The sequence below is a fragment of the Quercus lobata genome, chromosome 2, assembly GCF_001633185.2.
Source record: "Quercus lobata isolate SW786 chromosome 2, ValleyOak3.0 Primary Assembly, whole genome shotgun sequence".
NCBI classification, from domain to species: Eukaryota; Viridiplantae; Streptophyta; class Magnoliopsida; order Fagales; family Fagaceae; genus Quercus; species Quercus lobata.
Window position 1 is genome coordinate 16345798 of NC_044905.1, and position 13516 is coordinate 16359313.

The following is a 13516-nucleotide window of genomic DNA, read 5'->3' on the forward strand; positions in this document are numbered from 1 at the left end:
GCCTGTGCCATAACCTTCCTCGGCTTGGGCTTTTGGGCCCCAACGAATAAATGGAGCTGACCCAAAATATTGTTGGGCCCCACACATAATATCTAAAGGCTGAACCAAACTCACCCTAAAACTTTGTTATTTAACACTTTAACTTATATATACATTGTTATTTTTGGTAATTCACCACTTAAACCACCACTTTTATAAGTGCTAGCCAAACATTCAGTTTTTTCAAAAAACACTTTTTAACAGTTTTTACTAAATACTTAGCTTTTTCAAAAAGCTCAGTTTCACACCGCACTTTTTAAAAATTCTAATTTTTCAAAAAACATAATATCAAAAGGTTGAACCAAACTCACCCTAAAACTTTATTGTTTAACACTTTAGCTGAGAATGGTTCTGGTTTTGAAATTATTCTACAAATTATCTCTGGCTATGACATGGCCGGCTTAAGGCTAAGGTAGTTAGGCCTAAGACCCACTTGTCCCAAAAAAAATTTAAAGGGTCTCAAAGCCCACTATTGTATAAGTAAAAGGTCCCTAAAATTGTATACAAATTATATCAAAATTATACAATGATAATTATTATTTTTAAAATAAAAATATATAGTTGAATTTTGCATTTTTTTCCCCCCACTTTCAAAAAGGTTCCCAGAATATTGAGCCAGTAAAACTCTAACTAAATTGATTATAACTAAAAAAAATTATTATAAATATGTTGAATAATCATTGACAAATTTTTTCCTAACAATTTGTGAAAGAGAAGTAAATAAAACTGTAATACAAAACTTAATAAACAATTTTACATCTAGAAAAAAAAAAACGGTTTTAAAACATAAAAATGTATATAAAATAGAAAGTCAAATAAATAGCATTTAATTGATATTTTAAAGGCATGAAATAATCGTATTTATAAGATAATATTTGTTCCACTTAAATGAGATTTGGCTTGTAGGAAAATTGTTATATAAATATATATATATATATATATATTGTGGGGCCCAAATGATTTGCGGGCCGGGCCCATCTACCTGGGGAAAATCCGAAGGCTCAAGCAGAGGAGGGCTATGGCCCAAACTCGACAAAATAGCCTGTGGATATCGCCGAGGACGGCTCAGTCCTCGGCAGACCCAAAGTCCCCCCCCCCTCTGAAGGAAGGGTAAAAACGGTATAGGACCGAAACCAGGACGAAAGATCTAAAATATCCAGGGAAAGCTGCTCTTACTGCCATTCAATGCTCTGAACCTGACAGAGCCGCAGTCTTTGGCTTTTACAACCACCCCCAACGACTTTGAATATGGGCTGATGGGACAAGTATCAATTTTGGAAAGGTTGACCTTATACGTGGACGAAGGACAATGAACGCAGGCGAATATAAAAGGAAAAAGGGGTAACCTAAAGAAAGGGGCTGGGAAAAATGGCCAAAAACCGGAGCCTCCCAGCCCACCTCCAGGAGAAAAACTCCAGGGGTGAAGGAAAACTTAACCTTGTATGAACACCACGAAAAGCCCACCGCCTGTCGACCAAGGCCTAGCCTTCCAAACCCACGCTCTACAAATGATATTGTTAGGGGCCTTTTCACGTGCGAACCCGACACTGTTACAGTCCGCCACGAATCGCGTCCTTACATATATATATATAACTAGCATTTTTGTTTATTTATAAACCATGAAGAGTTGCTAATAAGAACATTTAAAAGGTCACTTATATTGAAAGCACTTAGTTAGGATCTTAAAAAAAAAAAAAAAAAAAAAATCATTTCTTCATTTGTTTGTTTGGATTTTTTTTTTTTTGGGTGCAAAATTCTACAAAAACATACTTTCTACTACTATTTCACTTGAGTGAGAATGCACCTTGCTCAAGTGAGATATCTTCTCGCTTAAGCAAAAATTTCTTAATCGAGCTCGCTCTTTAGTAATCATTTATAAAAATACTAAATAAGAAATTTTCATTCGTCCCTCACTTGTAGCAAGATCTATATAGAAACTTTGGCCAGTGCCTCACTTGTCCATAACTCAAATGAAATAGAAACTCACTTTTAGAGAATTCTTAAACTTCGTTTTATTACCTTAAAATACTCTTTATTCTTCTACTGTTCAGGTATCACTCATTATATGTTACAGCTACATGTATGTAACCATCTACACAACACGAACAACATATTTTTTGTGGGTCCGAGAAGTTTACAATCCTGCCCAAACTTTGTCTGGGCCCAGGACCCGTGCCGAGGAGGTATTTTGCCGAGGACGAATTGTCAATGGCCGGGGAGTCCAGGGGAACGGCTGAGAAGCTACCCTGTTCTCGGCACTCCAGAACTTCGATGGGACGATCAACATCTTGGTAGAGGCTATCCCCAGACAGTCCCCTGAAGGGGATGTAAGTAGAAGGGGGCCCATAGGGAAGCAGGGTGTAGGATTGGATCAAGGATGACGCGTTTCCTCCGCATTAAATGCATCTGCCAACACCCAGATCCGATTAATGAGAAAATACGTTGGGACGGTGTAAACTTCGATCTTCGCAACTAGTAAAAAGTAAGACGGGACGGTTGATGGGATGGATACAGAAAATAAGCTCCTGCTTGACCTACAAGTGGAGGGCCAGGATTAACCAAGACGGACTATATAATAAAAGGGTAGGTGCACCAAGTGGGGGTGGTGGGAAAAATGGCCAAAAACTAGAGCCTCTCAGCCCACCTCCAGGAGAAAGATTCCAGAGGTGAAGAAAACTTAACCGTGTATGAACACCACGAAAAACCCACCACCTGGTGACTAAGGCCTAGCCTTCCAAACCCACGCTCTACAAATGATATTGTTTGGGCCTTTTTACGTACGAACCCAACACCGCTACGGTTCGTTACGAATCGTGTCCTTACATTTTTATTTTAAACGTTTCATTCATGATCTAAGGAATAAGATTATTTCAATTATAAACTAGATACTTCAAATGAATGTCTCATTATTCATTATTCATTGTGAAGCCCTACACTCACTTCACCTTGTTATGGAATGTTTGCAATGAAAATGCATCACATTGGGCACGAATCATTCAGAGGCTACACGAATGACTTGCTTACCAACATTTTTTCCAGAAAATAGCCCAACAAAGGCAGCAGGAGCACTTTCCAAACCTTCATTCATGTCTTCAATGTAAACAATTTTGCCTTGCTTGTAATAACCAATAACATGTTCCAAGAAGCGTGGATATAGGTGCAAGTAATTGTGTTGCACGAATCCCTCCAATTTGACGGCCTTGGTTATGAGATTGATCAAGTTGTGAATCCCTTGTGGCTTAGAGAGGCCAAATTGAGACGCTGCCCCACAAAGTGCAATTCGGCCATGAATCCTCATATTAGGAAGTGCTGCATCGAGCATATCCCCTCCCACATTATCAAAGTAGATGTCAATGCCTTGTGAAAAGTACCTATTTAGTTAAGCCATCCATTAGAAACCAAATTGTTTCAAGTATAAACATAAAAGAAAATGGGGTTATTAATTCACATAACAAGTTCTTTATCATACTTCATTCTCAAAAACTAATCATAAACCTTTTCAATGCTGCATCAAGGTTTGGTTCTTCCTTGTAGTTAAAAGCTTCATCGAATCCAAGCTTATTCTTCAAAAGATCAACCTAAAATAGCTCATTTAAGTTATCTCGGTGTTGACTGATCATTCAAAGAAGAGTCTATTGCTATGCAAAAAAAGCCTTATATATAGTGTTTAGGAAGTGTCTACAAAGATAAAGATGGCGTATAAATCCTCCAAAAGATAAAAAGAAAAAGAGAAAATCCTGTTATAGACTTAAAGTTACGTTTTCAGCTATGAAATACAATGTTTGTATAACAAACACAACCCAAAGAAATATATCAATAACAAGAACAAAAAAGAAAAAGAGAAAAAAATTACCTTTTGGCTTGTGCCAGCACTTCCAACAACGTAGCAACCATGCAACTTAGCAAGTTGGCCAACAAGCTGACCAACGGCCCCAGAAGCTGCAGAGACAAAGACATATTCCCCTTTATTAGGGGAGCAAATCTCAAAGAATCCAGCATAAGCAGTAAAACCTGGCATACCTGTGTTGAAAAGAAGAAGAAGAAGAAAATCTTCTGCTTAGGGACTGCTTCAGATGACGCTATATATCTTATTGAAAAATGATTAAGATTAAATTTTAATCTACATTAGCCATACACCAATACAACTTTTTAATTTACAAAAAGTACAAAGTTAGACACAGCAAACCTGAGAATTTTCTAATCAATGAATGGAGGTGGGGTTTTTACAGCGTCAATAAGTGACCAAGTTACTTCTTCCATGCTTAAACAACAATATTTTGACCTATGTTAGACTAATAGTCAAATAATTAAAATTTTCATTTTTCATAAAATTAATATTTGCAAATTATTTATAATGATAAATTACGTATCATAACAATTTATTTAATTACGAACTTGTCTCCACTCTATATCTTGGACCGTATGGATATAGCTTGTGGGGCCCAACAATATTTTGGGCCAGCTCCATTTATTCGTTGGGGCCCAAAGGCCCAAGTCGAGGAAGGTTATGGCCCAGGCGCTGTAAGGCAAGTACAACATAGCATTGGGATACAACCGAAGACGATTCAGTCCTCGACTAGTCCAAAGTCTCCTCGGAAGAAAGGGTAAAAATGGTATAGAAACAATTTGGAAGAAAATCTAAAATATCTGTGCTAGTAGAAAAGGGGATGCTGGAAAGCGTAAATGACCGGAGAAAGCTGCCCTTACTGCCATTCAATACTCTGTACCTGACAGAGTCATATTCTCCAGTTTTTTCAACCACCCCCAACCACTCCGGGTATGGGCTGATGGGACAAGTATCAGTCTTGGAATGTCGATCCTACACGTGGACGAAAGATAAAAAACACAGGCTAGTATAAAAGGAAAGGTAAGTAATTCGTAGATGGGGCTGGGAAAAATGGCCAAAAACCAGAGCCTCCCAGCCCGCCTCCAGGAGAAAGACTCCTAAGGCGAAGACGACTTAACCATGTATGCATATCACGTAAACCCACCGTTTGGCGACCAAGGCCTAGCCTTTCAAACCCACGCTCTACAAATGATATTGTTTGGGCCTTTTTACGTGCGAACCTAACACCGTTACGGTCCGCCACGAATCGTGTCCTTACAATTGGCGCCGTCTGTGGGGAAGGCTTGTGCCTTGGCACTAGTGGTGGGTTGATACCATCCTTCACATCATTTTCAGTAGTTGGATATAGTGTTTTAGAGTAAAGTCCCACTAGGGGCTACGTTTCTTCACTAAGGGCTGCGCTTTGTAGCGTCAATAGCACGGATGGTTCTAGGGGCTTGGCCGAGGGGATGGTCCCTTTAAACCAAGATCCTACGCCATAGCCGAGGGGGTAATTCCCCCAACTACTTATCAAAACTGAGTTTTGGACAGAACCAAGGTATTGTATGGTCCTTGGACTCAAGCCTATGGGGAAACCAACTACTTGGATGAGAAAACTGAGTTTTGGACAGAACCAAGGTATTGTATGGTCCTCGGACTCAAGCCTATGGGGAAACCAACTACTTGGATGAGAAAACTGAGTCTTGGACAGAACTAAGACATTGTATGGTCCTCGGACTCAAGCCTATGGGGAAACCAACTACTTGGATGAGAAAACTGAGTCTTGGACAGAACCAAGGCATTGCATGGTCCTCGGACTCAAGCCTATGGGGAAACCAACTACTTGGATGAGAAAACTGAGTTTTGGACAGAACTAAGGCATTGCATGGTCCTCGGACTCAAGCCTATGGGGAAACCAACTACTTGGATGAGAAAACTGAGTTTTGGACAGAGCCAAGGTATTGCATGGTCCTTGGACTCAAGCCTATGGGGAAACCAACTACTTGGATGAGAAAACTGAGTTTTGGACAGAACCAAGGCATTGCATGGTCCTCGGACTCAAGCCTATGGGAAAACCAACTACTCGGATGAGAAAAAGATTGAGTTTCGTAAGGTCGGCTACTTAATAAAAATTCTAAGTTACTCAATCCTCGGCTCAAATATTGTAAAAGGTTAAAACCAATAAAAGTGTTAAGAAGATGGTGAAACGCCCCACTATTCAGCAACCTAGGGGGGCTGTTCATTTTGTTGGAGATATGTCTTCGGATGGTTACTTCCTACACCGCATCGAGCATTCAGTTATCATCTCGGCTAGTTTTGGGGTAAGTATCGTTTTTCACAGGTCGGCATTGTTGTGCCAAACAACTCTATTAAAGTTATGGTGATATCTTTTTCTTAGCAAGTATTTTTGACCCTAGGTGTCATTGACTCAAATGCTATATTATTGTGCCGAACAGCACTCGCAAATTCATAATAGCGCCTTTCTCTTTGATAAGGGATTATGGCCCCAAGTATTGTACTCTAAGGTCGGCGGTATTGTGCCAGGCCGACTCAGTAAGTTCATCATAATGTCCTTTCTTTTCCTACCTAATGGGAGTTTCAACCCTAAGTATCACTTATTCGATTCAGTATTATTAAACCGGATTGTTTTTATAAACACAGAGCAAGATCTTTTTATTAACTGGGACTTTGGTCCTAGACGTCGGTTACGGTTTAAAAATAAAAGAGAAATTCGCAAGATTGTATGTTCATTCATTGCGTTATCATTTCGGAAATATAGAGATAGAACATGTGAAGTAAAGTGATAACAATTTTTATTAATATAAAGATGTATTACAACGTACAAAGAGGGGCTTAAAAAAGCCTATACAAAAGGTGGATTGCCGAAACAAAAAAAAAACAGCAATACAGATAAGTAAACAGTCAGATGTCTTTTTAAACTCGTCTCCGAAGTCCTTCTAAACTCTGCCTCAGTAGCGCCCATATTGAGAGAAGGATCTTCTTCAGAAGAAGATGGAGGAGATGAATAAAGAAGATGGAGGAGATGAATGAAAAGATGGAGGAGATGAATGAAAAGAAGGAGGAGAAGAAGAGGGAAGAGATGAAAAGAAAGAAAAAGAAGCAAAAAAGGGAGAAGGAAAAGCACCAGGATGGATCTGGTGGTGGAAAGAAGAAGAAAGAGAGGTAAAAGGAGGCACCAGTGAACTAAGAGAGGAAGAAGCAGGGGCACTTAGTCCCTGCCTCAATCCTGACTCTTAACACGCTGGTGTCATGTTAGCTATGCTTGTCAGAGAGCGGCTGGTTCTGATAATGGGTGTCCTCGGCTCAGTCACGCCGAAGGTTTGACGTGACGAGCCTCTGCTTCGGATTTTGGCTGAAAGGAAGGTGAGACAGATTTTGAGTCTTCGCCATCCCTGCCCTGATCTAGCCATTACGAGTTTTATTGGAACATGGTGTTTACGGGGAGGGTATGGTTCCTTCATTACTCGTTGTTATGACGAGCGTATCACGATTTAGTGTATAACTAGTGGGTAAAGTAGACTCTAGGAGAGGCTAAGGATTTCAGATCTCAGAATGATAAAAAGGGTCTCTGTATGAGAGTGATAGCCTCCTAACTTGTCTTCTTATAGGAAGGGCAAAACGGAAGGTATTAAATTTGTCCAGATTTCCAAGAGAATCTGTAAACAAAGATGTACCCGTTCCACTTCCCCACCTCATCAAACAAACCGTCGAATTTAAATAGTCTTGTAAATAGAGGTCATTAAAAGCGCGTTTTGGATAACCAAACGGTGAGAACGCGTCAGGAGTAAATTCAAAAGGATGTCTCGTCGACCGGTACATTTCCTGGGCAAATGGAGAACCGCCAGCATTAGTGAAAAGTCGAATTAAAATGAGCCATAATAAAGGCTCGGTCTTACCAAAACCCTCCTCTCCAACCAAGAGGTCGGACAGCAGGGTTTTGAGGGGCTGTTGTGGGGCCCAACAATATTTTGGGCCAGCTCCATTTATTCGTTGGGGCCCAAAGGTCCAAGCCGAGGAAGGTTATGGCTCAGGCGCTGCAAGGCAAGTACAACATAGCATTGGGATACAGCCGAGGACGATTCAGTCCTCGGCTAGTCCAAAGTCTCCTCGGAAGAAAGGGTAAAAATGGTATAGAAACAACTTGGAAGAAAATCTAAAATATCTGTGCCAGTAGAAAAGGGGATGCTGGAAAGCGTAAATGACCGGAGAAAGCTGCCCTTACTGCCATTCAATATTCTGTACCTGACAGAGCCATACTCTCCAGCTTTTTCAACCACCCCCAACCACTCCGGGTTTGGGCTGATGGGACAAGTATCAGTCTTGGAATGTCGATCCTACACATGGACGAAGGATAAAAAACACAGGCTAGTATAAAAGGAAAGGTAAGTAATTCGTAGATGGGGCTGGGAAAAATGGCCAAAAACCAGAGCCTCCCAGCCCGTCTCCAGGAGAAAGACTCCTAAGGCGAAGACGACTTAACCATGTATGCATATCACGTAAACCCATCGTTTGACGACCAAGGCCTAGCCTTTCAAACCCACGCTCTACAAATGATATTGTTTGGGCCTTTTTACGTGCGAACCCAACACCGTTACGGTCCGCCACGAATCGTGTCCTTACATAGCTTATGGTCTAAGTTGACAACTTAAATGAGGACATTTTATATTTTAATATCACTTAAATAATATTTATTTAAAATTGTATAATATAGTTTTTATAAAAAATCCATTATTCTTTCTTTTTAAGATACATTAAGGTTTTGTATTGAAGTTTGCTTACATCTTTTTTACCAATTGATATTATGACTAATTCTCTTTATCTTATTATAGTATATCGACTTTATGTAGGATTTTGATAATTTCAATTTTGAAATTTTCTTTTCTTAAAAATCAATTGTAATAAGTATTATTTGTAAAATTCTTCAAGTAATATATTCTGTAAGTTATCATACCAAGGAGGCCGACATGGTATGAGAGTGGAATATCCTCTGCCTGAATTTTTCTCAACTGCTCAGTTTTGTGAATCAAGCTGTACTCTTCCCAGCCAGTAAATCCGGAAACTACATCACCAGGCTTGAAATCAGGATCATCAGAATCTATAACTTTGGATACACCAAATCCTTCCAAGGCCTTCATCAAAACACGCCATTGTTGAGAATTTGTAAAAATGACTTTTATAATGAAAATTACAATAGGTGAAAAACTAAATTATGGAACCTCTTGTCTTTGTATAATTGATAGCTAACGAGGAAGCCTATGAATACAACTTTTGTTACCACTCTAACGTAGTCAATTATGAATGATAGAGAAAAAATAATCGATTCATACGAAAATGATAGGAAGTCATCCACAGCTGAGCTGACCATGTCAATGTTATGGTAAAACTTGTCTGGTCTTAGAAAAGTAAAAAACTATACTCAAAAAATATTAGCAAGAACCACACCAAACTCACAGCAAGAGTGAATCAAGTGAAGTAAGAGTGGAAGAGATGATGATGGATTTACCTGACCAGGAACAAAGGGAGGAAATAAGTAATTGGCGGCTTGGATCTTACGCATAAGGCCTCTCATGTAAGGGTCACAAGACAAGTAGAGATTCTTGACAAGAAAAGCTCCTGACCCTTTTGGAGCCTTGAGCTTAATCTTACTAATCATGATTTCCATGTCTGACTCATTTGGAAGTACGTCTACGTACCCTTTCAATATAACTTGCTTGTTCTCCACTTCCTCCATATGGAATTAAGCGAACAAACTGGGTTTTGTTTATACTCTCAGCTTGTGAGAGTAACCTGCAAGTGTAGGCAGCAGCCAGCAGGCACTATTACTGGAAATCACTTATACTTCCTGGCTCCTGCAAGTGTTGGCAACATTCAATTAATTGCAAGCTGGAAACCACTCATACTTCTTTTTTTGGTTAACTAAACCACTTATACTTACTGCATAGTCTGCTACTAATTTTTTTTTTTTTTGAAACAAACACTCACATAAGGGAGAAAAAAAAAAATTCTACTACAAAGGCATATTACAAAAGAAATGATATTAATTCTGCAAAAAAAATAAAATAAAAATTTAACACAAGAATATATTATTATTAGGAACTTAAAAATATCACTCAACTCACCATTTAAATTACTTTTTTAACTGTTAGTATTAACTTGTCACTTAAAATTTGTCGTGAAAGCGTTGGAAAAATGTTATGAACATAGCATTTATCTTGTTTTATATATTAAAGATTTTTTTCTTTTTTGCAGGCGTGTGGGGAGTCTTGATTTCAAGAGAAGTCGTAATTTAGAAGAAATTTGGTTTTTTTTTTTGGGTGATCTTGGGATTTGTAAAATTATTTTGTTAGATGTATTTGGGGGATTTATGGGTCAAAGAAATGGACAAGATACTTTTTTTTGGTTCTTTTTGTCAAAATGTTTCTTTTTGGGTTTATTTGAACCAATTTTAATAATTGGGAGGCTAAAATGATATTTAAGAGAGATTGAAACTGATATATTTTTCTCAAAATCTTAGAGCGGTAAAAAAATTTTAGGTTCAATAGTTTTAGCATTGGCAAATTATGACAAGTTGTAAGTCTTATTAAGTAAGAATGTGTGTAATATGATGTGTGTAACAGTTTTTTTCCCAAGAAAATCACTTTTTGACATGCGGCTTCACCACATATCCCACGTACTCAAAAGTGGGTTTTGTTCCATCTATGAGCTAGACTTACGGAATAAGAATTGAGCATTTTTCTCAACGACAAATTTTTGACAAACTTCTGAGAGAAATGAATATATTACAAAGTAAAAATAATACATGTATAGAATACAACATTGGTCATACAATAAATTGGAGAGGATTTTGCAGATACTCTTTTTCCTAAAATAAGTAGTGATATTGGTGTAATAGACATTGACAACAACAATTATATAGCTAGATACAAATTTTGAGGGTCCATTTAGTTGGAGAGGTAGAAAAGTGGGAGGATAAAAACTAGGGAGATGATAGAAAAATTGGAGAATAGAAAAACTTTTAGTTTTCCCTCATAGTATTTGGTTTAGGGATGAAATAGTAAGGGATAGAAAATGTAGTTTGTATAAATTTATTTTCATAATCCTACTAGATAAAAAAATAAAAAAAAACACATAACAAATTAGAAAAAAAAAATAGATGAAGCAAAAAAAAAAGGTAAAATAGATAAACACAAACCAAAAAAAACAACAGCTGATTAAAAAAAAAAAAAAACTGAATGAAAACTATAGAAAAGAACAAAAAAACTAAAGAAGGAAATTAAAAAAAAAAAAAAAACGAAAAGTAAAAAGGAACAGCTGAGAAACAAAAACGAAAAAAAAAAAAAAAGGAGAGAGGAAAGCTGAGTACAGAAAATGACAAAAATTAAAGAAGGAAATTAAAATTAAAAAAATAAAAATAAAAAGAAGAAGGAAGAGTTGAGTACCAAAAAAAAAAAAAAAAGCAAACCAAGAAAACTTAGCACGTTGCAGTATATGGTGTTTCTAAATTTCTTCTCTCTTGTTTTCTTTCCCATTTGAAGAGAAAATATTTTGGTAGCCAGCTGCAAGAGAGTCAATATGGTACGTACTAGCCGGTATGACTGGGGTCAGTGCCGTGGTACAAAAATCCTCTCATATCATAACACTCTACATACCAATTGGTAGACATACCAGGTGATATTGGTCATTTTAGCCAGAAAACAAAAATCGTCCAATACACCCGTTTAGTAGGAAAGTTTAAGTAATGTTGTTTATAATTTTTTGAAATATATATGAATGAAAAAATATGTGAAAATGTGTGTTATATTGTTTAAGAACCGAAAATAAATTGTTTAACAACTCTACTAAAAGAGGTCTAAAATTTAAAAGTAAAAAAAGAAAGAAAGAAGTCAGAAATGGTCACCACGTCACCGATGGTCGCCACCACGAGGTCCACGACCCACAAGTCACCAATCGCTGAGACTCTTTCTTCTTCTTCTTTCTCTCCTCTTTATTTCTTTTCTTTGTGTTTTGTACGTTTCTTGGTTTTTGTTATTTTGTGCACTAGGATCAACTATATGTGTCTGTCCTCTGTATGCCAGGTGATTCCATGCTTTCAATTTTGAAAAAGTCAAAGACCATAAAATTTTTTCTTCTTGTCACAATTGTTACGTGGCAAAATGTGATTAGTGGAAGTTACCGATAGCTGAGACAACTCTTCTTCTTCTTCTTTCTCTCCTCTTTATTTCTTTTCTTGGTGTTTTGTACGTTTCTTGGTGTTTTGTTAGCATCAACTATGTGTCTGTACAGGTGATTCCATGCTGTCAAATTTGAAAAGGTCAAAGGCCATAAATTTTTTTCCTTCTTGTCACAATTGTTACGTGATAAAGTGTGATTAATGAAGAAAAAATTATGAATTTATATATAAGTGATGATTAATTATTATATTTGTGACAAAAAAGTTATAAAATAATTTTTCATCCTAAAACTACTCTTCAAATTTGAATGGTTCAAGTTTAAAAATAAAAAATAAAAAAGGCTCAGCTTTTGGGCTTCTTTATTTAAAAAAAAAAAAAAATTAAGTAGAGATATTTATATTTATTACTTATTTGATTTGGGCCAGAAATTGGCATATTGGGTTAACTCTTAACAGTTCTTCTTTTACTCTGTTTTTGTTTGTCTCTTTCCCTCCCCTCTTTATTTCTTTTCTTTGTATTTTGTGTGTTTTCTTTGTACTCTGTAGGCCACGTTATGAATCCCTTGTGGGTTGTGGCTTAGAGAGGAAGTTGTATTGTGTGTGGTCTTCATGATGAAACCTGGATTAATTGAAGTTAGTTTGCTTAATCAAAGAACATTGAACTGGGTATATATAGTTTAATTTGAAATTAGTTTGAATGAACTTATTATGAATGTGCTGAATAATCATTGACGAAAATTTTTAGAACAATTTGTGAAAGTGGAATAAATAAAACCGTGATAAAAAAACTTAATTAAAAATTTGACATCTAAAAAAATAGTTTTTAAACATAAAAATGTATATAAAATAAAAAGTCAAATAAATAGGATTATTTGATAGTTTAAAGGTGTGAAATAATCGTATTTCTAAGATGATATTTGTTCCACTTGAATGTGTGTGTATATAAAACTGATATTATTGTTTTTTTATAAACCATGAAGAGTTGCTAATAAGAACATTTAAAAGGCCACTTATGGTGTGACAAACACTCTAAAATGTTGTCAAGGCTATTACTAGTCATTATTAGGAACTAAAAAAATAAATAAATAAATAAATTCCTCGTTTGTTTGTTTGCTTTTTACTTTTTGGGTGCAAAATTCTACAAAAACATACATTCTACTACTATTTCGTTTGAGTGAGAATGCACATTGCTTGAGTGAGATGCCTTCTCGCTCAAGCAAGAATTTCTTGATCGAGCGAGCTCTTTAATAATCTTTTATAAAAATACCAAACATGAAACTTTCATTCATCCTTAAGGGTGTAAAAATAACCAACCAACCAAATGGATCAACCAAAATCGATTGAAATTTTAGGTTTCAAGCAGTTTTCTCTGATTTTGATTCGGTTTTAAATTTTCAAATTTTTTAGTTTTTGGTTCAATGGCGGTGCTAGAATTTTGTACATCGAAACTAACCGAACCA

At 36.7% G+C, this 13516-nt stretch overlaps 1 protein-coding gene across 1 annotated transcript; it reads right to left on the reverse strand.

Annotated features, from left to right (window-relative positions):
• Nucleotides 1-2862: 2862 nt before the first annotated feature.
• LOC115974740 (2-alkenal reductase (NADP(+)-dependent)-like) lies at nt 2863-11887 on the reverse strand. The gene is made up of 6 exons (XM_031095242.1): nt 11784-11887; nt 9390-9735; nt 8838-9015; nt 3893-4059; nt 3535-3617; nt 2863-3410 (listed from the first exon to the last, which is right to left on the reverse strand). The coding sequence occupies exons 2-6, from the start codon at nt 9615-9617 to the stop codon at nt 3032-3034; spliced, it is 1035 nt and encodes a 344-aa protein (XP_030951102.1). The 5' UTR covers nt 9618-9735; nt 11784-11887; the 3' UTR covers nt 2863-3031.
• Nucleotides 11888-13516: the final 1629 nt, after the last annotated feature.

Coding starts and splice junctions, on each gene's coding strand:
- LOC115974740 (XM_031095242.1), bottom strand. CDS start 9,617: ATGGAGGAAGTGGAGAACAAGCAAGTTATATTGAAAGGGTACGTAGAC. Junction 4,060..8,837: donor ATACCATGTCGGCCTCCTTG/GTATGATAACTT, acceptor TTTTCAACACAG/GTATGCCAGGTTTTACTGCT. Junction 3,411..3,534: donor CTTGATGCAGCATTGAAAAG/GTTTATGATTAG, acceptor TTAACTAAATAG/GTACTTTTCACAAGGCATTG.